The 22,093-nt window shown below is 45.5% G+C and overlaps 1 protein-coding gene across 1 annotated transcript; it reads right to left on the reverse strand.

The window, feature by feature from the left end:
• Window positions 1-3,062: 3,062 nt before the first annotated feature.
• Window positions 3,063-17,881, reverse strand: Bst1 (bone marrow stromal cell antigen 1). The gene is made up of 9 exons (XM_087909059.1): window positions 17,678-17,881; window positions 15,662-15,788; window positions 14,519-14,654; window positions 13,917-13,999; window positions 10,692-10,768; window positions 9,723-9,815; window positions 8,748-8,834; window positions 5,694-5,753; window positions 3,063-3,468 (listed from the first exon to the last, which is right to left on the reverse strand). Exons 1-9 carry the CDS (start codon window positions 17,854-17,856, stop codon window positions 3,363-3,365), a joined length of 948 nt encoding a protein of 315 aa, XP_087765185.1. The 5' UTR covers window positions 17,857-17,881; the 3' UTR covers window positions 3,063-3,362.
• Between the last annotated feature and the right edge of the window lie 4,212 nt (window positions 17,882-22,093).

A 22,093-nucleotide genomic window follows, 5' to 3' on the forward strand; every position in this document is an offset into this window, starting at 1 on the left:
TGGTTTTTTTTTTTTTCAAGCAGGCAGTGAACTTCATGTTACCCTGCTTTTATTTTTCGAAAACAAAAAGGCTTTTTTTCCCCCACAGAATTCCAAAAGGCAGCATCTAATTAAGTCACAGGTTAGTGTGCTGTGGGTGACTGTGCAAGGCCCCCTGTAACCCAGGCAACCTGAACGATCGGGCACTATGTTCTCCAAACCAGTCTAAGGGACACCCCTTGGCGGCTACACCCCTGAGATCATTCTGAGGAGTTGTTTGGTCCCAAAGTAAATTGAGCCCTTTCTTCCCCTTTTGCCTGAGGCCCAGTAATTCTCAACATCATCATCATCATTTCTCTCCCCCCCCCTCTCTCTCCTTCCTTCACACACACACGAAATGTCACACACTTCAAACGTTTTATTGAAATACAAAATAAGTAAAGAAGAGTGTGGTTCACCATGCTTCAAAGCTGTCTCCTCCCTTTCTTGGTCTCTTCCAACAAGGGAGACTCACGCCATGTGCTTTTTCTCAAAGTTTAGCTCACATATGTAGCCATTCTTTCATGCAAAGACTTGTAGGTTGTCTACAGTTCTCAGGCACAGCTAAGCCAGGGCTGCAAAGATGGGTAAGTCCTCAGTGAAGACCCAGTACGCAGTAAAGTCAGGAAAAGACATAAGCAGTAGTAAGACAGTGGTAAGCGACCCAGTTAGTGGATTTCTTGAAGGGACAGGAAGTAAGAGAAAGAGAGTGAAGAGAAAGCTGGATGGTGGTGGCACACACTTTTAATTCTGTAACCCAGAAGACAGAGAGAGAGGGAGCCGAGTTCGAGGGCAGCGTCATCTGCATAGTGAGTTCCAGGACAGCCAGAGTTACACAGAGGAACAAAAACAAACAAACAGAAAACCAAAAAATCAAACAAATAAACAAACAAAAAGAGTGAAGAATAGGAATACTCTAATGGGACGAGAGAAAATGGCATTATCGTTTTTCTAAAAATAAATGGTATTAGGTGAGAAGTGATGTCTAATACATAAGCAGGGCGTAATATCAGCCACATTGACGACAGAGCAGGAGGGAAAATGAATGCAGAGAGAGAAGCACGCTCAAAGACCCAGGAGAAGGGAAAGCAGGGCAAATCTGGGCTATAGCAATGAAGTGAATTAAGTGATGTCACACTGTGCGTGGCTTATCTAAGAAGCATTTTACAATAAGCCACGGTGATTGTATCACATGGAACTTCTGCCATGCAACAGGTCCCGGTTCCTCTACACTGCCTTGCTTACTGTTCTCTTCACCCTCCTGAACCCGACCATGTTTGCCACTTTTATCTGGACTGTGACTCAGTCCCAGAGTGTCCTAGTATAAAAGGAGAGATCCATGGACCCACCAGGTGCCTGTGTGTGTGCTGGGTATAGAAACTGGAAGGCATGCTAGCTATAGTAATGATGGTAGTGATGAGGATGAAGGTGACTGTGGAGGTCCCCATCTTTCGACTACTGCAACACGACTCAGGGAGCAACTCTATAAAGAAACAAATTTTATTTGGGCTCAAGCACTAGGGGTGTCAGGTTCTAGCATCATGATACAAATTCTCCTGAGAGTCCCCAAGTATACATCCTATCATGGGGGAGAACATGTATGAATCTATATTTCTGTGTGATCTGTCTAAGTCATTTTTCAACTGCTGTAATGAAAGTTGCCATGACCAAAGCAACTTATAGAAGGAACAATATGGAGGGGGCTTACAGTTTCAGAGGGTGAGTCTGTGACCACCATGGTGGGGAGCATGGCAGCAGGCAGGCAGGTGTGGCCCTGGAGCAGCAGCTGAGAACTTGCATCCTTGCACATAGAGAAGGCAGAGAGAGCTAACTGGGCACGGCAGTGACATGGGCTTTTAAGACCTCAAAGCCCACACGCAGTGACACACCTCCTCCAAAAATTCCCACCTCCTAATCCTTCCCAAACAGTTCCAACAACTGATGACCAAATATTCAAATACATGAGTCTATGGAGGTCATTCTCATTCATACCACCACATGGCCTTTCTCTCTTCCCTTAGAGAGTCACCAGGATTTAGTCTTCAATGACCTACTCTAATCTACTTCCCAAAGGGCATGAGTCTGAACACAATAGTTGGATTCATTTTCCTTCTCTTAATATACTAACATAAAATTTTGAGTCTTAAATTCCTGCATGAGTCCACAAAGAAAATCACAGCGAATGGCAGTGATCAAGTGGCCTATTATCTCCTGACATTGGAGGGAAAATCCCTGATGGAGCCTCATGAAGCCAATTTGTGTGTGGATTCCAAAGGGACAGAGTTAGGTAGAGATTGAGGAGGAATCAAGAGTCAGAGATGGAAGGCAGAGGAAGTTAGAAAGTAATTATATAACACACACACACAGTGAGGGTGGGAGGGAGATAAAGAGATGGGGGAAAAGAGGGATAGGGGAAAGGAAGAGGGAGGGAGAAAGTAGAGCCAGCCTAAGGAGGGTCTGAGGTTACGCTCTATAGTCCACCCTCAGGAGATTGAATTGGGAACCTTGGACCTTGGTCCTTCCCACTGCTTCTTTAATTTGGTCCCACTCCCATTCCTCATGCATCCCTCCCACCAGCCTTGGAGTCCACTACATTCCTCTCTTTTTCCATAGCTTTGGGGAGACTCTGTATCTTTAACTTTTAGTGTGTAACCTTTAGGTCTGGCTTCTTTCCCTTAGCACAACACCATGCATATGTTTGCATACATCAACACTAACCTCTTTGGATCGCTGAGTGGCATTTCCCAGTACAGATGAGCCATGGTTATTCCAACTGTTCACCAGTCAGAATATTCCATTCTATGGATAGCCAAAACCTCAGGTAGCTGGCCTCAGTGGTTCTGTGTGTGTGCGCACGTGCAGGTGTGTGTTTGACATTTTAAGTTGTTCCATTATCATAAGTAGCTGTTAAATAGACATCTTTATATACACATCTTTGCATAGCATCTATATATGTATATACTTTATATACTGAACATGTATCTGAAGGTCTTAACAAGCATATATTGTGTCTTTTAAAACAGAAACATACAGAAAATAGAAAATACAGTTGCTTCCAAAAATATATTTAATTATATGAGATTATACAATACTCCAGGTCTCTGTGTTTTGTATTATTATCAAAATAAGAATCAAAAACTTTAATCTGTAGCACATTTTGCCTGGTAAGCAAGACTAGCTAAATGCCTTGTTTTTTTTTGCATCAGAAGCATAAGTCTAACAGGATTATTGCCTGGCTACATTGTTTTCCTAGAAAAAAAGTGTCTTTAGACAGTGGGAGCCCTTGATCTAGGCAGGGTGGACGCAAGACTGGGTTCCGTTAGAACACTCTGGTGAATTTGTAGTCACACTTGAGAACTTGAAGTCAAAGCTACTAAGAGAGAAATGACAAGGCTGGCATCCCTTGTTGTGGAAAGAGCTGGGCTTTCCCTCCGCAGAGAGGCTGACGCTCTGAAAGGAATGAGGAAACAGAGACAGTGTTAGCGTGTGACATCTGCTTTCAAAATCACGCAAGCACACTACAGAAATGTTTAAATAGAATCGAAAGTTCATAAAGCCAGAAGTAAAAATTATTAATTTCCCTATCCCAGAGAATCACAGCTAATAATTTAAGTTGTCATTTCAAGAAAACCATACACACACACACACACACACACACACACACACACACTCATGCACAGGCATGTACTCACACACGTACACACTGCACACATGTACACACACACACTAACACACATGCACATATACACACTCTCACACATCCCTCTATGTAGAAACACAGAATGTAATTTGCTTCCCTTGCCTGGCTCCACCTCTTGGACATAGTCCATGCTGGTTCACACGGAGTCAATTCATTTTTCCTTGTGTATGAATTCTTATTGTATGGATGTTCAAGAGTGTTAGCCAAGTTCCTTGTTGTGAATAGTGTAACATCAGAGTTTAACTGATTAAGAAAACTCTGTTCTGACTTTAAAATACTTAGCAGAGTCCTGGCCAAATCCCATTCAAATTAAAGAAGGTCTGACCTTCACAGTTTTGGAAACAGAAATTATTGAATTCTTTTCAACCAATTAAATATAAACTTTTAATGTTATAAAACTATCTTATCTTGGTTCAAAAACAAATCCCCCCCCCCAAAAAAAAACTTGCTCTGGACAACTTCCTTAGGACGTGCAAGTCCTTTTTTTTAGCCAATGAATGGCTCCCTCTGCTGGACATTCACTCCAGCTGCATTTCTGATTCAGTGCATGTCCATATTAGAATCATTCAAAATTGGTCCCTCCAAGTTTTCTCTTCTTTTGCCTTAAAATAATTAACTAGCTAATATCTGAATATATTCCATTTATTTTCAACAAAATGAAATAACAGAGCAAAATGCAAGAAAGGATGAGGGCCTCCCCTCATCTTTTTACACTTCCTCCTTTTTTATCGAGAAGTTATGATTGGTGCTTTGGAGTTCATCTTCCCAGACCCCTGTCTCCTGTGTGCCCCACTGCCACCCACAAACTAAACATGCAGCTTTGTTCTCTTTGCACTATATTTCCGTGTCTATGCTAGAGTGTTGGTCTGGCATATTTTGGAGTTAAAGATGGCTGTCAAACACCATGTGGGTGCTGGGAAACAAACGCCGGTCCTTTGGAACAGCAGCTGGTAGTCTTAACCACGGAGCCATCTCTCTAGCCCTAAATTTTATTTTCTTAAAAAATAACAAAAACATCTACCAGACATATTGTTAAGTGGCAAAAGAGCAAATCCCAGAGTCACATCTATAGTATCATTTACTATAACTAATCTAAGAGATCTAGTCTGGTGTGTGTGTGTGTGTGTGTGTGTGTGTGTGTGCACATCCATGAACATGTACAGATGCACACATGGACCAGGAGAGGAATGTCATAATCTACAAGGACACATGAGACTATAGAAACAGTGGTCTATCTACTTTGAGTAAGGAAACTAACTAGCATAGGAATAAAGGAAAAACAGTGTTCACTTCCTCGACCCTTTTGATAATTACAAATTTTGCTTCAAGGATGTCTATTAACTTTGAAAAGCTAGGATTAAGAAGGAATGTCTGCTAAAGTGTTGCTAGGCAAAGCATGGCGTTGAGCTGTCTGGGGAGAGCTGGCTCAGCTTGTAAATGTCTGTGGAATTTGCACCCACCTAACTCAGAGATTGGGGGGGGCTACAGTGAAGAAACAACCCAGTCTGTAGTAAGCTGGTACAGAAGAATTGTCTGTATTCTGTCAATCATGTATTTTAATAAAACGCTGATTGGCCAGGCAGGAAGTATAGGCGGGTCAACCAGACAGGAAGTAGAGGCGGGGTGATGAGAACAGGAGAAGACTAGGAAGGAGGAAGCGCATTCCGCCATTCCTGCACAGACCACTGAAGAGGCAGCATGTAACTTGCCCAGCTGAGTCATGTGGCTAATGTAGATAAGGATAATGGAGTAACGTAAGTTATAAGAGCTAATAAGTAGCCAGAGCTAAGGGCCAATCAGTTTATAACCTAATGTAGACTCCGTGTGATTTTCTTTGGGACTTGCCGGTTGTGGGGTACTGGGTGGGACAGATACCCCAACAAGCCGGCCCCTCATGTTACAGTATGCGACTTAGAAGATGCATGGAGAATCACGCTGCAGTTCCCCTGAGTTCTGATTGAAGACCTTTACTTACAAGCTCATGACACAGTCCGGATGAGTGCTGTGGTCCACACACATTAAGAACTTCACGGGTCTAAAGGAGGAAAACAATCCTTAAGAGATTTCCCAAATAACGTCCACCCATTAAACATGTATGATTTGTCTGAGAAGCACTGGAAACACAAAATTCATCTCTGAAGATCGCACCAGCAACTCCACTATAAACAATACTAGGTAGGCTGGGAGTGGTGCACACCTTCAATCCCAACACTAGGGAGGAAGGTAAAGGCAGGGAGACCTCTGTAAATCTGAGGCCAGCCTGGTCTACATAGAGAGTCCCAGGGCAGCCAGGGTTGCACAGTGAGACCCTGTCTCAACACCCTTCTCACAAAAGCTAGCATTTATTAAGCTCTTACTATGTATCAGAAATTTTGATTGTTTCATTCAATTATTCAACCATCCAGTGGAGTTGATCTTATTTTCAACTACAATTTGTTGCAGCTAAAACTATCCGCAGTGATTCTCCCACATTCTCACAACATGGGAAACACCGTGAGTTAGCGTGCTAACCTTGAACCTTTTAGGTCATCCAAACCCTTTCTGCAGGCACATCCTTCTTCATTAGGAAAACCTTTCTGATGTGTACTTTGGACAGAAGGTTGAACCTAAAACACATGACGGATGATGGCCATGCTCTGGCTCCAGCAAAGAACACTCAATTGCCTAGTACAACCAAACGAGAAAATGTGAAGTTCTGGGGCACCCAGGAGGGAAGGAAAACAGCAAAGGAAATAGGAGCAGGCAACAGTGACATAGAAGTCATGAATTACAAGGCAGGCTAAGGGAATGCCTCTATCCCAATGACTGGAAAGAGTTGAGAGAAGGAGGGGTACATTGTCATTCAGTGCCTGCCCCACGATTCCCACTTAGACTCATCTACCCTGCAGTGAAGTCTATTGTACATACATACATTTTATTAGTAGTGAGTTCTGAGGTATTGCCTCACTATGCTGCCTGGGCTGGTCTTAAAACTCCTCCTGGGGTCTAGACATCCTCCCACCTTGGCCTCATGGGTACCTGGGACAACAGATATGATCGGTCAACACATATTTATAAAAGCTAAATGTAGCTGTTATTGTCTTTTTACCAAAGACAAACATTGGATCTCATCGAGTCTGATCCAGTGTGGTATTAGCAGGTCCAACCAGGAGGAGCGAGTCTCTGTGGGTTGATAAGGCTCCACCAAGAACCCTAATGTGAACTCCGGCTGACATAGGACAAAAGGTGGCTCCCCTGAATTCTGAGGGTGGGGAGACCCTCACCTACATTTATGTTGACCTTTGTGTGGTTCGTCTTTGAAGTTTTGCTTCTTTGCTTCTTTGCTACCCAGGAGCAATAGAAAAACCTTAACAGAAAAGCAGCCATCAGGAGCTGAGTGAAACTTGGAGTCCAAGAACCAGCAGCGAGCTGCAATGGGGATCACAGGAGAGAGAAAGAAAACAGGCTGGGACCCAGAATAGCTGTGATCGGGGAGGAAGCTGCTGGATCTGGCCTGGCTGATACAGCATGGCCTGGTGATTGGAGAAAGAGACTTTCTAGAGAGTTCTTGAGCCAGAGAAAAGAGGTGGTAACTCTGAAATCTGTAGCCACAGCTGTCCCTATTATTGAGCTGTGATACAGTAAGATTTGTCTATTTAGCTGTGTTTCTAATAACAGTGCTTTGACTCAGGAAGGGACATTAGTAGGGGGTTCTGGGGGATATATGCTTCAAGACTACACCAAGCTGGGTTCAAAACCCAACTTTGACTTTGGGCCAGTCATTTAACCTCTGTGACTCATCTAAAAACAGACAAGTTTTATAGCCCAAAGACAGATAAAACTAGTTCATGACACAACGAATCTAGCCGGCGGTTATCACCGAAGCAGACAGCTGTGCCCAAGAGGGAGTCTGGCGGACACCCAGGGGCCGGTTGTAGTCGTCTACTTCATGCCTGAGGGCTGCAGCAGACTGAACTTGATCATGCAACGTTGTATGTAAATCTGGACATTTTCCTGTCTGTGGGTTAGCTGTCCAGAAGTGTGCATTTGCTTAGTTTTACATTTAAAAGTGGATGGTGAGTAGCACCTAAGCTTTGCATTTGCCTGAGCATGAGCAACAACGAGCTAAAGGACACTGGTTAGGGTCAAGGGGGCCGGAACAGGGCTGGCATGACCACACATCCAGAGGTGCCGGGCTGTAGTGCTCATACAATGTCTCTAGGAAGACAGAAGTAGCAAGATGATGGTGTTGCGCTAGCATGCTCCTGGTGCCTTTTCCACACAGCACTCCGTTAGAGTCTAAGAAAGCCTGCCAGAGTTGAACTCGAGTCCCTGGAAAACCATTAGGCTTGAACGCTTAGGAGCTGAGGTGGGGTAGTGCACAAATTCACTTTCAGCCACCAGGAGGCTGAGGCAGGTGGAATTCAAGGTCACCCTGGTCTACAAAGTGAGTTCCAGGACAGCCAGGGCAGCCAGGGCTATAGAGAAACCCCATCGAGAGAGAGAAAGAGAGAGAGAGAGAGAGAGAGAGAGAGAGAGAGAGAGAGAGAGAGAGAGAGGAGATTGGTTAGAGAGGAATGGAGACAGGGATTCTGAGGTCAGGGACGGATTACACCTACCCCGGCTTAGAGTCAACATTGCTAATGCCTGTGTAGGAAAGTCCTCAATGACACGTGAGGCATATGAAGTGTAGGTCACAGTGTCTCAACAAACAGTAGCCATTATGATTTTTCATACTATCTATGGTCAAGACCCATCTATCAAACGCGCATCTCAGTAGCTTGTGTCCTGTGTTCTAAGATATGGAAACCACAGCCCTTGGTCTCCAATTCCATCACGCGTCCACCGAGGCTGGATAATAAGTAAATGATAAATTTCTGCTTTTAGCATCCCCCAACTGTCCTTAAAAGGGACTCAGAAATGTTCTCCCTGCCCACACATCCATAGGCAACCCAGAAGTGGCAACCCTGGCCTTTGGAGTGGATTCCTGCGAAACCAACCCTTTGAATCGCTTTCATCTTTCGAAGTGGTTATGCATAGCGCCACCTACCGGTAGTCATCGATACAATTGTGCTGGAACCCCAGGGCCTCCAGTCTGTCTTCCAGGATTTTCACACTGCCTTCGCCACAGGATTCCCTAAAACACAGACCAATGCATTTTTCAAACAAACAGATTAAAGAAGGAGAAAAACGTAGTAAAATCTGTTTCAGTGTCAACCAAAGATCTTTCGGCCACTCCCTCATGTTCTTCTCTCAAAGGGAACACGGAGAAACTTCTGGTTCGGGAGCTGTGGCTTCTGGGAAACCTACATAGTCAAGCAGAGCGATGAGGCCGCAGGGTTTGGCAATATTCTCCTCCATGCAGTATCAGGGCTCTGAAGAATCTGGCCCAGCTCCCCTCTGGAACTTCCGCATGGGCCGAAAACTGACTGTGGCCTCATCGCCAAGCTTCTGAAGCAAACGGCACTATTTAAGCTACAGGTACAACTGTTTGCAAACCAGGAGCCAAGAAAGTGGGGAAGTTATCTTAGGGTGATTGGTAGTTGCATTCATTCACGAAAAAAAAAAAAGAGTTCCACCCTTGCTTATATATAAACTCAGGCAGTTTCTGCGAAGATGGAGTTCTGCCAAGTTTTGGTCCTCACCGTTTAGCCAGCACCTCGTTGCAGAAGTGGTCGCTCCATGGAGAGCAAAGGCTTCGTCAGAGAGCACTGTGCTGATTTGGAAAACCCTGGTGAGGGTATTGAGTGTTCAAGAGATACGAAAAGAGAAACTGGCATTGACCTTCACAGATGCGTAAGAAACTCATTTACCCGAGCTCCCACGCCACTCATAAAGATCAGCATGGCGTCTGGCCGGGAGTACACTGGCATTCCCAACAGTCAACCTCCGCTACCAGCCACATTAGAAACGGAAGGCTGGCAGGTCCCTAAAGTTAAGTGCAAAAGGGCCATGATTAGATCATAGCCAAGCAAAGCAAGATCTCACAGCTACCATAGCCATGACCCCAATCCCCACAACTTACACAACGGGTCCCCCAACTTCATGCATGACCCAGATCTCAATTCTTGTGACTTTATCCTTTTGTAAGTATGGGATTTCAAAATCTGCAAAAAACCTGAAAGACAGGGAGGACATTTATTTTTTTTTTCTTTGTTCTTCCACAAAATGTGTACATGCCAGGCAAGCTCTCTGACATCGAGCCCTGACTCCAGACTGGGAGATCATTTCAAGTGTTAACACAGCATGATCACTCTCCATTTTGGCTGTTAGTTTATTTGGATATTAATTATTTTAAAAGTTTCTAGGAAAGTCGGGTGTGGTGGCACACACCTTTAAGCCCAGCACTAGTGAAATAGATGCAAGTGCATTTTTTTGAGATTGAGACTAGTCTCATCTACTTAGTGAATTCCAGGACAACCAAGGCTATTCAGAGAGACCCTGTCTCCCCTCCCTCCTAAAAGTTTCTAGGGTTCTTTTGACATTTTGTGTACATGCCCATGTTTATGTGTGTGAGGGAGCAGATGCGTGTGTGTGTGTGTGTGTGTGTGTGTGTGTGTGTGTGTGTGTGCATATGTAAGCCAGAGGACAAAATTGGGTGCTGTCCAGTCTCTCTGGCCTGGAATTGGTCAAGTCGGCTAGGCTGGAACAGAGAGTCCCAGAGACCCACTTGTCTCTGCTACCCCAGCTCTTGGATTACAAATGTGTCATCACCTCTGAATTTTTCATCTGGGTTCTAGGGATCAGACAGAGGCCTTCGTGTTTGCCAGGCAAGCACCACCGCTGACCTATATCCCTCCGGCTGCTCTTCTTACCTCTACATTTGGATCCTCGCTCGTGTCTTTGCAGCTCTTAATGGTTTAAGTGTAGAGGCCTGGTTCTCATTACCACATTTGCCACATCACTCAACTGTTTCTCTTTACCTGACTTTACAAAAGCAAGCGTTAAATTGGTACTGGACGATTTTCTAGTCCTGGGGTCTTGCCGTTCTTACCCTTTCACGGGATAGGCTCCTTTGGGCTCTGAGCCATTCAGCATGACATTGATCACCCCAGAACTGTCTCTTGAATACTGCAAGAAGAAATACATTTTTGAGAAAATGAAGTTAAGTCTCATGTGTGTGTGTGTGTGTGTGCGCGCACACTTTTAAAGCGGCTTTAGATTTTTTTTTTTGATTTGAAGTTTTCAGTGGGGGGTAGCATTGACATTTCACAAGGCTAGTAGAGATGCAGATGCAGATGGTTTCATTTGAAGAAACAAATCACCTTGAAAGCCCTACTTGCAGTCCCCTACTCAGTAATCCCACATTTGGTACCTCAGCCTAAGGATATGATACGGAATGTATGACATCCTGTCAGCTAGGCTGAGCTGACATGACACACAGGCTCGACACTGCAGGGGCTTCACAGGAAGATTCGCTTTATGCTCCCAGTGGACATTCACCACAGGCTCTTGGTGGTTTAGCACTTGGTGTTCTCGCTAAGAGGAAGCCTCCACACCTGCAAAGTTGTTAACTGCCAGAGAGAGAGAAGAGCTGGTGGCCTGGCCTACGGGTCACAAACGTCACTCTCATCACATCTCATTGGCCCATGCAAGTCACATGTAAATAACTGGAGCAGTACGAGCCACAGGTGCAGAAAGTAAGCCGGCTGTCTTGGAGAAACAATACAGAGTCCCACCACAAGCAAGCGCACTGTGGCATGGTTCACAGGACCAAAACGTGCTCACCAGCTTGGCACTGCAAGGGTTTGGTGTACAGTTCCCACTACGTACCAATATAAAACCAAAGTCCGGATTATTAACATGTCACTAGCAAGAATCTACAGTGGATATGCAACATCATAGGGAGCATTTACACTCAAGCAGAGTGCGAGGTTACATGAACAAAAGATGCACTTTGCTATAATAGAATTGAGCGAGGCTGAGGGTGGAGCTCAGATGTGCTGGCATGAAATAGGTCTCGAGCTCAGTTTCTGGTATCAATAAAAAAACAGATAAATAAATGTGTGTCTAGGTAGTCTTGTTCTCAGAGCTCTAATTCAGTGCACGCAATTTTCCTCTTAAATGATTGTTCTAGAATAAAGCATAGGCGGTGGTGGATTCCGTGTCACTGAGCCTCACAGGACAGATTTGCTCATTACTAAGAGAACACCTGATACCATGAGCTCCAAAGCAGAGGCACGGTTTGTGCCATTTGTCTCCAGCCCTTCCAAAAGGTACGAACAGTAGGAGTTAGTCTTCAGAGGCTGATGTCTGTAACCTCTGGATTAAAGGTTAGGTAGCATTTGGGTGGCAGGAACATCGCGGGTGATCTCGCTTGTCTTCCTCTGCCTTGTCATTCTCTATCATAAACAGGGACAGCACTGACAGGGGGAAAAACCTGCAAAGAGTGCATGCAGCAAAGGTAAAGAAAACAGTGGCTGAAGATTCAGTCTCCGAAGCTGGAGAGGCTGTTTGCCAATCCTGGTTCACTCACTTATTACGATTTTAAACTTAGGAAAGTCGGCTGCACTTTTTGTAATCCATGTTCCAAGTCTGAACAAACAGCTACCTCAAAGGATTAATTGATGTAAAGATGAAATGTTTAAAGTCATAGCAACATTTAGCCTGGGGATGTAGTTCATGGCAGGACATCTGCTGGATATGTGCCAAGCCCTAAGTTTGATCCCCAGCACCACAAATAATAATAATAACAAGAATATTTATTGACTACTTATGAGGTTCAAGCTGTGTTGCTACTAGATTAGACTAGCGTTGCTCCTGCTTCAACTATCTAGTATATTCTAAGGGCTAAAAAATTAGAGGCACTGATACTAGTTTCCAATAATAAAACCCAATTGAAATATACACTTTAAAGTTAAACAGGCTCATGGTGGCATGTACTACAATTCTTTCTTTTTTCTGTGCATGTTTTGTTTGTTTGCCTTTGAGACAGGGTTTGTGTGTGTGTGTGTGTGTGTAGCCTTGACTATCCTCGAACTAGCTCTGTAGACCAGACTGGCTCCAACCGACAGAGATCTGCCTCTACCCAGCTCAAATGTAACTTTAGTACCTATTTACAGGGTTCTCCTCTCTCTTTTCTAATGATTTATTTATTTTTGTTTTATGTGCATTAGTGTTTTGCCTGCATGTACGTGTGAGGGTGTCAGATTGACTAGAGCTGGAGTTACAGACAGTTGTGAGCTGCCATGAGGGTGCTGGGACTTGAGCATGGGTCCTCTGGGAAAGTTGCCAGTGCTCTTTACTGCTGAGCCATCTCTCCAGTCCATTACAGTTCTTTTACAGACAATGGCAATATGATATGTCTATAGGAGTGTTAAGCCTTCCAGTCTCCAATAAGAAACTTGGGCAGCTACTGGAGCCTGGATTTCAGATGAGGCCCTGGGAAAGCAGGAACAAACTCTGCTCACACTGGAGCTGGCAGGAGCTCACAGTGCTCCGCATGAGGCCTTGTGCTTGCAGGGGGTCCTTTGCTTAGCCATGGTGGAAGGTCCACCCAATCAGTGGACCCACTGAACACCAGGAGAGCAAAGTAGACGGTGGCGATGGGAGGCAAGACACACCACTTCTGAAAGAGGAGTAGCGGAAGTACCCTGTCCTTTACTTGCCTCTTGATCAGTGGGATTGGCAGTTAATCATCAGCACTTAGCTATAGACTTAACTCTCGTTATTTCTAATCTTTATTCCAATGCTTGAGGTAGGGAATGTACGCTATATATGACATCATTTTTTATAGCTCCTGACAGCCACCATCAACTCTGTGGCAATATCCTCTGAAATACCTTAGGATCATTTCTGCGGCGCCAGCTTATTGAGAACCTACTGGCTCTTCTGCCGTTAATGATACTCTGTGGACATCTCTGATTCCCACATCTAAGCCCCAGGCTCTTCTGGAAAGTACAGATTGCTCCCATTTTACACAGCACTATGAAGTACCATGACTTTGAAGCACTGCACACAATCACGGTGTGCCAGGAATGCTGACAACGCACTATCCCCATGATGTATAGCTAATGCTTGCCAAACGTTTTTCTCTGCACCAGCCACTGCATTAAGTATTTTTATCTCCTTAAACCCTCACATCTTTGTGGGGCAGAGAAAAGGAGTCAGAGAAATCAGGACAGTGGAAAGGAAAACTCGCCGAGATGAGGTAACAGCCTGGGATCCAGTTCATAGAATCCACACATGCTCCACCCTTGCTCGCCCTTCCCAGGGTTACCTGCATGGATGCCCTTTTCCAGTAGGAGTCCACGGCATTGCTTTCACAGTCTTCCGACGTGGGGCAGGACTGGTAATCAAGTCCTTGGGGGAAAAGTACACAAATGCATTTCATGTCGGAAATACATTAACGTAAAGTATTTGCTAACTCCGTATTTGGTATGGGTTTGGAACAATGCGCACAAAGCATTTACTGTCTCCTCTGGGAAATAAAGAAATGGAAGTAGAGGCCTGCTTGATTAGACTCATCAACTCTGAGGTCAGATTGTGAAACTACACGGCTTACTGGATTGTACATTCCTAAGCCGTTTCCTTAATCAAGCCATGCCTCAGTTTCCACACTTGCCAAATTATGAATAATGATAGGATCATAGAGGATAATGTGTGAATTCTGGAATTAATGTGTCTAAATACACGTAACAGCCTACAGCAAAGCTAAGGACACTCTACCCATTATTGTTAACTATTACTATAGATGTCACCTACCTCAGAGGATTTGGGAAGGATTACATGAGATGAACATACATTAAAATAAGTGGCGTCAAAGGTAAATTTGCAGGTAGAGGGGCCCTTACTTTCTGGCAATGGATGCAAAAGTCTTACCAGGGGCATTTTCCTGTCGACACCAGCTCAGGAAATCTCCAACCCTGCCATACAGAACGTCGCAGAGGGGCATAAAGCGGCGTGCATTCTCTGCAAAGCTGGTAACCAGTAGATGGTTATTCTCCCAGAACAGCGACTGGTGAGACACAGCCAGGAGTGGGAATGGGAAAGAAAATGCCAACACGTTGCCGTTGTCACCAAGACAAATCAGCACCCGCTCCTCGTGGAACTGGGACCTGCTGCCAGCCTCTGCTCCCCTTCTCCACGTCGCTACTGCCTGTTTGAAGAGCGCTGCCTCCCTCCTCCCTGTAGTGCACGCACATATAGATCAGTGCTTCTCAACCTTCCTAATACTGCTGCCCTTTAATACAGTTCCACATGTTATAGCGACCCCCATGAGTAAAATTAACTTCATTGTTACTTTGTAATTGTAATTTCGCTACTGTTAGGAATCGCAATGTAAATATATTTTGGAGACAGAAGTTTGTGGAACAGGTTGCAACCCACAGTTGAGAACCACTGCCATAGATGGTAACGACGTATTTCCCCAGTAGTCTGAGATACGTGTACCACTGGTAAGATTCCTGCATTAAAAAGGATTCAGGGACCAGGGCTGGAAGTCTAGCTCTGACCCATGCTAGTTGTGTGATTTTTGAACACGGCGTTTCATCTCCCTGTGCCTCGGTTTGGAAAATAAAAAGCAGAAGCTTTAGCCTTGTGCTGTAGCCGTGGTGAAGATAGCATGCAATCGTGTGATGCCCTCCCTAGAATGCACAGTGCTTTGAAATGCCTCACTCTTCACAGCACATTGGGCTCCTTCCAGGATAAATCACATCTTCATCCAGCACAGGTAGCAAAATTCCTGGTGGCTGTCTCATCTGGTCCTCAGTAGTCCAGTCTCTTCATAGACTGGGAAGGCTACAAGAACTGTCTTTTGCTTGGTATCTCTAACCCTTAATACAACACCAGGAACACAGAAGGATTCCGATAAGCTATTTATTGAGTTTATCAACAAGCTCACTAAACCTCGGAGAGATGTACAATTTTAAATTATATATCTGCTTTTTATCAACAAAGAAACAGAAAAACGCAGCGTAAATTTAAGCATTAGTTCTTGGTCGTATCTGAGGTGGCTGTCCTTACCTTGTCTCTAGGAAGGGAGTGCCTGGAGAGGTTGATGAAGAGGTCGTAGTCCGAGGGACGCACAGAGCAGGGGTCCTTGTCTAGCACCACCTTGAAGGCCTCCCAGATGGCTGTGCAGTTTTGGTGCCTATGCAAAAGTACCAGTCAGGACTGCGGAGACAGTAAGGCTCTTGTGGTGGGAGCATGTGGACCTGAACTCAACGACCCCAACCCCCACCCACTCCTGTCCATGTGTGGCTGCCTGTACCTCTAACCCCAGCATTGCATGAGGCGGAAACAGGAGAATGACTGGGCTTGCTGTCGGCCAGGCTAGCTCTAGCTTTGGGACTAGACGCTGATTGAGTCGGAAAATTACAGAGCGGGACACCCAGTGTTCCCCTCTGGCCTCTGTGTACAGGAACATCACACACACACACAGACACACACACACACACACACACACACACACACACACACAGAGACACACACACACACTGCGAGTTACAAAGAGAAAACCCAAAGTGTACCACAATGCAGTGTGAAGCCTTTCCACTGTGAGCGGAAAAGCTGAGCTCTCCAGGTCTAAGTAATTTTTTCCCAGGCTCACAGCATAGGCAGAAAAAGGCACAGAGGGAAGTACAGCAATAAACTGACAATTCCTTTCCTTTCCTTTTCTTTTTTGTTTCGTGTTTTTGTTTGGTTGGTTTTGGGTTTTTTTTTTTTTTTTGTTATTGCTGCTTTGTGTTTTTGAGACGGGGTTTCTCTGAGTAGCCTTGGCTATCCTAGAACTCACTCTGTAGACCAGGCTAGCCTTGAACTCAGAGCTCTGCCTGCCTCTGCCTCCTGAGGGCTAGGATTAAAGGCAGAAGGTGACAATTTCAATAAACTGTGTGCCTCTGGTTTTCAGATGCCGTGTGTGTGTGTGTGTGTGTGTGTGTGTGTGTGTGTGTGTGTGTGTGGTGGATGTACTGGGCATGGATCAAGGGTCATGCTGTCAGGTGTTCTACCACGGAGCCACATCTCTTGCTTTCATCTATTCGTTTAGACACAAGAGTGGGGCCCATTGTTCAGGCCCTTGAGGGTGGGTCTCTGGATCCAGGAGGCCAGGTCAGGAGGAAGACAGAAGTGGATGGAAGACAAGTGCTGGGTGTGGCTTCCTCTGCCTCAGCAGAAGGTGCTCCAGGGGCAATTTCACTCCTGAGACACAAACCGCCTTTCGAAATCACTTCCTATGCAATGGTAATGTTTTTTTTTCTTCCCCGGTGTGAGAGATGACTATCCCCACTCCTTAGTTCTCTCTCTCTCTCTCTCTCTCTCTCTCTCTCTCTCTCTCTCTCTCTCTCTCTCTCTCTCTCCCTCCGTCCCTCCCTCCCTCCCTCCGTCTTCCTTTCTCCCTCCCACTCGTCCTCCCTCTCTACTGAAATGCATAACAATTAAGTACAAATGGCACGAGAAAGGGACATTGTATCAACCCCAAAAGCGGGTTCAAAGGAGGAAAACATTTCAGTAGGACGCACAATGTGCGCAAGACAGAGGAAACCAGAGTCCTCTAGTCGCTCAACCTAATGACCCACGGCGGCTCCCTCTCCATCCCCTTTCTTCTTCAGTTCAGACAGACACTAAATTTGGGACATCCTCTGGCAAAAGACCCCTCGTGGAGGGGCCCTAAAGGAGATAGGAGTTTGAAGGACGTGAGGGTTTCAGGCACAAGGAGAAAAAACTTCAGGTCCTCTATATCAGAGGACCTGAAGTTCCCAAAGGGCGCGGACTTCAGCAGTTGCTGCTAGAGACCTCTGTTAGCTGCCGAGGCACACACACTCAAATTCACCTCTAGACTGGTATTTGTGCTGGCTCGCACACCTCTCTCACCTCTACACCCGCAGGAGAGCCTCATCCGCACTCTCCTCCTGGACCTGGAGATCCCATCCACTCAGGCCCCCATCTCTGAGAATTACTTGCATAGAGACCCACACGTTCCCCTGTCTGACTTTCCAAAGCCCCTCTACCTCCCTTTTCACTTTCTAACTTAGCGCTCACCCGGGCTGGAGGCTCAGCAGTGTGGTATACTCTGCACAGCGACCCAGGAAGATGCTTTGCAAATGCGGTGTGGTGCCCGCCCCTCTCCATCGCGCTCCCGCAGCTCTCGCCCCCAGCAGTAGTGACAGTAGCAGGGACAGCCACTGCCACAGAGACATCGCGCATCCCTGGGCAGCCATGGAGGAAACTGGTGACTCCACCAGCCGGCGACCTCCTGGGCTCCTCCCAATTTCTCCCCTGAGGAGGAGGCGGTTCCCCTTAGGTGGCCACTAGCTGGAAGCTCATCCTAACAGCGCAGCAGTCCTGTCCCCCACCCCACCCCCACCCCATTCCCTTTCCTCTTCTGTTCCGACAGACACTAAACATGAGGCACCTCCAGGAGGGGTCCCAAAGGAGATGGGGGTTTGAAGGGCGTGCAGGTTTCATACATACGAGGAAAAAACTTTTCTGGTTTAAATGGCAACACCGTTGACAGACGTCCTCTTTCCCAAGGGCCAAAGAACTTGGGTGAATTTTGTTTGTTTTAAGGACACACACACACACACACACACACAGAGAGAGAGAGAGAGAGAGAGAGAGAGAGAGAGAGAGAGAGAGAGAGAGAGAGAGCAACCATATGTTAGTATGTAAGTACCGAGCAACTTAAACTCAGTTCCCGTTCACACTGTCCTTCCTAGCTGGGTTTATAATTACCTTCGGTTTCTAGATGTAAACTTGGGAAAGTTAGCTTCTCAGCCAGCTCAGTTTCACTCCCACGTAACCCTAAAGACAGTCTAGAGGGCTGGAGAGAAGAGATTTCCACGTGGAGTGCCAAGTCCTCTGACCTTACTTCAAAAACAGCTGCGAACTCAGACTGTTGGGACATGAGAGATTGTGCGTGTGTGCGTGTGTGCCTGTGCGGGCACGTACGTGTCTGTGTAATTTTATTTGAATCCCTTTTTGTGGTACCCAAACCCTATATTCTCCCGTCTAGCTTTTCCTTAAGCAGAAGGTCACAGTCCAATGACAGGTATTTTCCGTTCTTCAGAATCGGTCCATCCATCCTCTTCTTCCAGTTGGCTCCCATAGTTCTAAACACTGTCTGGGTTGTCTCTATGTGGTTTTGCTTTGGATATCATCTTCTGGCTTTCTACTGTGGAAAAGTAGGTTGTATCATCTCCCTCCTTCCCCATCCCTCGCCTCATTCATTCTTTTTTAACTTTCATCCTCCCAGCAAGGTGTTATCACAGCTCTGCCATATTGCATTAGTATGAACTTGTGAACATTATTCATGGCTGGGTGTATAGATTAGTGCCAAGAGGTAGAGAATGACTTTTCCTGGCCTCATTTTTCCCTACCCTGGCACATAGAATACCCTGGTATTCTATGCTTCAATGTGCACGGAAAGTCACAGTTCACCCTCTGTAAGTCATGCAAAGTTTCTCACTCAAAACCAACAGTCATCATTCCTTTTTGGGAATATCCTGCTTCCTGTTCCAAGATGAGCATGCTGCTTTAGGCTGTGTGACTGTCTTCCCAGCGAGCCCTCCCTCTCGGCTGTGTCATGTACTCTCATCGCTAGATCCCTTTAGGAAACACAATTTCTTGTGGCTTCTTGAGAAGTTACTAGGAAGCCTCCAAGATTTTTGCATAACAGAAAATATCGCGATTTTACACATCTGAGTGAGAATTGAATATGTAGAATTTTAAATTAGAAATAATTTCCCTTCAAAGTCTGAAAACCATTTTCCTTTTATTTATCTACCATCTCCTGCCTCAGTAGTTTGGGGGATTTTTTTTTTAATCATGTGGGGTTTGAATTTTCAGAGATGTATTTGGGGGAAGGTTTTTACTCAGTGTCTTTGCAACCAGCGGAGCCATTCACTATTTTGCTTATTATTTAGTTATTCACTTGGTTATATATTATTAATTTATGGTACTAATGGGACTGAACCTTAGGCACCACTCATACTAGGCAAGTACTCTAACGAGCTATATTCCTAGCCTTCTTTTTGCTTTTTATTTTGAGACACAATCTCACTAGGTTACCTCCACTGGCCTTCAAAGCACTGTGTAGCCTGGGTGGGTCACAAACTAACTTGGCAGATGCACAGGGGCTTCTCAGGCTTGGAAAGGAAAGAAACAGATACTTATCCAGAGCAACCATAAATAAAAGGCTCTCAGATCTTTAGCTGAGTAAGACTCACTCTGCTCTTCAGACACAAAAAAGAGAGGGTGCTTGTGGTGTGTGTATGTGTGTATTCCACTAAATTAATAAACATGCCACCAATAGAGATTACATACAGATTTTGGCACCCCAAACTGTCTTTCTGTTCATTTTCCTTTCAGAACAGAAGCAAGGCTATTCCACTTAGATGGTCTCAGTCAGACCATGAAGAGTCTCTCCAACTGACATGACATTAGAGAACAATTTAGTCTGTCAAAAATATTTTTCCTGGCCCCAAGCTGTACTAACGAATACTGAAAATATTTGAGTAACTGTTATACAGTCAGGAAGACTTTTCAAGAGCATGAGAGAGAAAAAAGGCTTAAATTGCCTTCAATATTAATAAAAATATGGGTATCAAAGATAAAGGCTCAACAAGAAGTGAAGAACATAACAAACTCTGTAACATCTTGGATATATCTAAGTTATCATAAACTGTAGAAATACAAATATTAAAAATACTGCAAGGGAGGGCCCCAAATAAACTGAGGAGCATATTTTTGAATCCTAGAAGACGAGAGATTTTTGTTATATGGTGACAGAAAATTGAGATGGATTTTTTTCCTACAATTATACAGGAAACACTTTGTATTTTTAAAAAATTGTATACTTACTTTAGATTTCCAAGCCAAGCACTGAAGGTATGGTTCCCTGTTGCCTGAATAAAGTGTAAAATGAAAAAGAAAAAAACACTAAAAGCAGAATCAGGACTGATGACATAGGGGATTTTAAGCCTGTTCAGACTGTGAAAGATGCAGAAATTGAGGTCTACCATGAGGAATACACACTTTGGGGAGCAAAAAGAAGACAGTTGTGTGGGTGGGCATTCTTATTTGGAAATATATATTTAAAACATTTTAAACTGTGGTAAGATAAACATACAATTTATCTTTTTAGTTATTTTTAAGTATGAGCATCACTATCTTAGTGCTTGGTAAGTGTGGTGGTATGAATAGATATGGCCCCCATTGACTGTTGTGTTTGGTGCTTGGCCCATAAGGAGAGGCACGATTAGGAGATGTGGCCTCCTTGGAGTAGGTGCATCCTTGTTGGAGGAAGTGTGTCACTGTGGAGGTGGGCTTTGTGGTCTCATATATGCTCAAGCCATAGCCAGTGTTTCAGTTCACTTCCTGCTGCCTGTGGATCAAGGTATAGAACTCGCATCTCCTTCTCCAGCACCATGTCTGCCTTCATGCTGCCGTGTCCTGCCATGATGATGATGGGCTAAACCTCTAAAACAGGAAGCCTGTAAGCCAACCCCAATAAAATGTTTTCCTTTATAAGAGCTGCTGTGGTCATGGTGTCTCTTCCCAGCAATAGCAACCCTAACTAAGACAGGAAGTAAAAAGAAAAAAAAAAAACCTGACCCACACAGGCCCATCTGGCACCACCAGGCCTGGGTAGGTGGAGGATGTCCACTAGTTCACTGGGTACTGCTGGGCCTGGGTGGGTGGAGATACCCACAAGCCCACCTGGAGCTGTGAAGACTAGAGAGGTAGAGGACACCTGAGATGCTCCCATCCACAGCCCTGTGGTGTGGGCCCAGCAGGAGAGACACTGAAGAGGCCCCCACCCACAGTCAGGCAGCACAAGTAGGGCAGAAGACACCCGAGGTATCCCTGCCTGTAGCCATGCAGCACAGGTGGGGTGGGCACCACTTTGATGAGCATGTACATGGAGAAATGGTAGAGAAAGAGAAATGGAATGATTTGTGCACAGTGAAGAGAGGCAGAACTGGAGATGCAAGGGCAGTGAGGTACAGCCTGATGGAAGCAGCCTATGCTGTCCCCTGAGGCCACAGAGTTGCCCTGGCCCATACGACCACCAAGAGCCATGTCTGGGTCCGTGGTCCTGCAGCAGCAGAGGTCTGGGTCGATGTCTGTGGCCCCTGTTTCCACCAAAGGCCATGGGGCATTCCCTGGTCGGGGATACCTTCCACCTGGGGCCATGTTGATGTCTGAGAGCTGTGCAGAGCCAGACCCACCCCTTACAGGCTAGCCTTTGGGAAAGCTGACTTCATTCCTTGCCTGGTCAGTGTGGGTGAGCTGGCCCCACCCCTCACCTTAGCAGAGCAAGAGAACTGGCCCTGGTGGTGTGGGTGTAGGAGAATGGGTGGGGCGTCCAACTTAATTACCATCAGTCCCAGATTCAGGGCTTTGGGTTGTCCCACTCCAACATCTACCCCTTCTAAGAACTGCTGGAGCATGTGA

This window comes from Myodes glareolus, chromosome 8 (assembly GCF_982192425.1).
Source record: "Myodes glareolus chromosome 8, mMyoGla1.1, whole genome shotgun sequence".
NCBI lineage: Eukaryota > Metazoa > Chordata > Mammalia > Rodentia > Cricetidae > Myodes > Myodes glareolus.

What these genes read in the sequence shown, in the direction of transcription:
- Bst1 (XM_087909059.1), bottom strand. Translation starts at nt 17,856, where the DNA reads ATGGCTGCCCAGGGATGCGCGATGTCTCTGTGGCAGTGGCTGTCCCTG. An exon ending in CTGCTGAGCCTCCAGCCCGG is followed by an intron (nt 15,789 to 17,677) that starts GTGAGCGCTAAG and finishes ACTTTTGCATAG; the next exon opens with GCACCAAAACTGCACAGCCA. An exon ending in GAAGTTGGGGGACCCGTTGT is followed by an intron (nt 8,835 to 9,722) that starts GTAAGTTGTGGG and finishes TCTGTGTTTTAG; the next exon opens with GGAATCCTGTGGCGAAGGCA.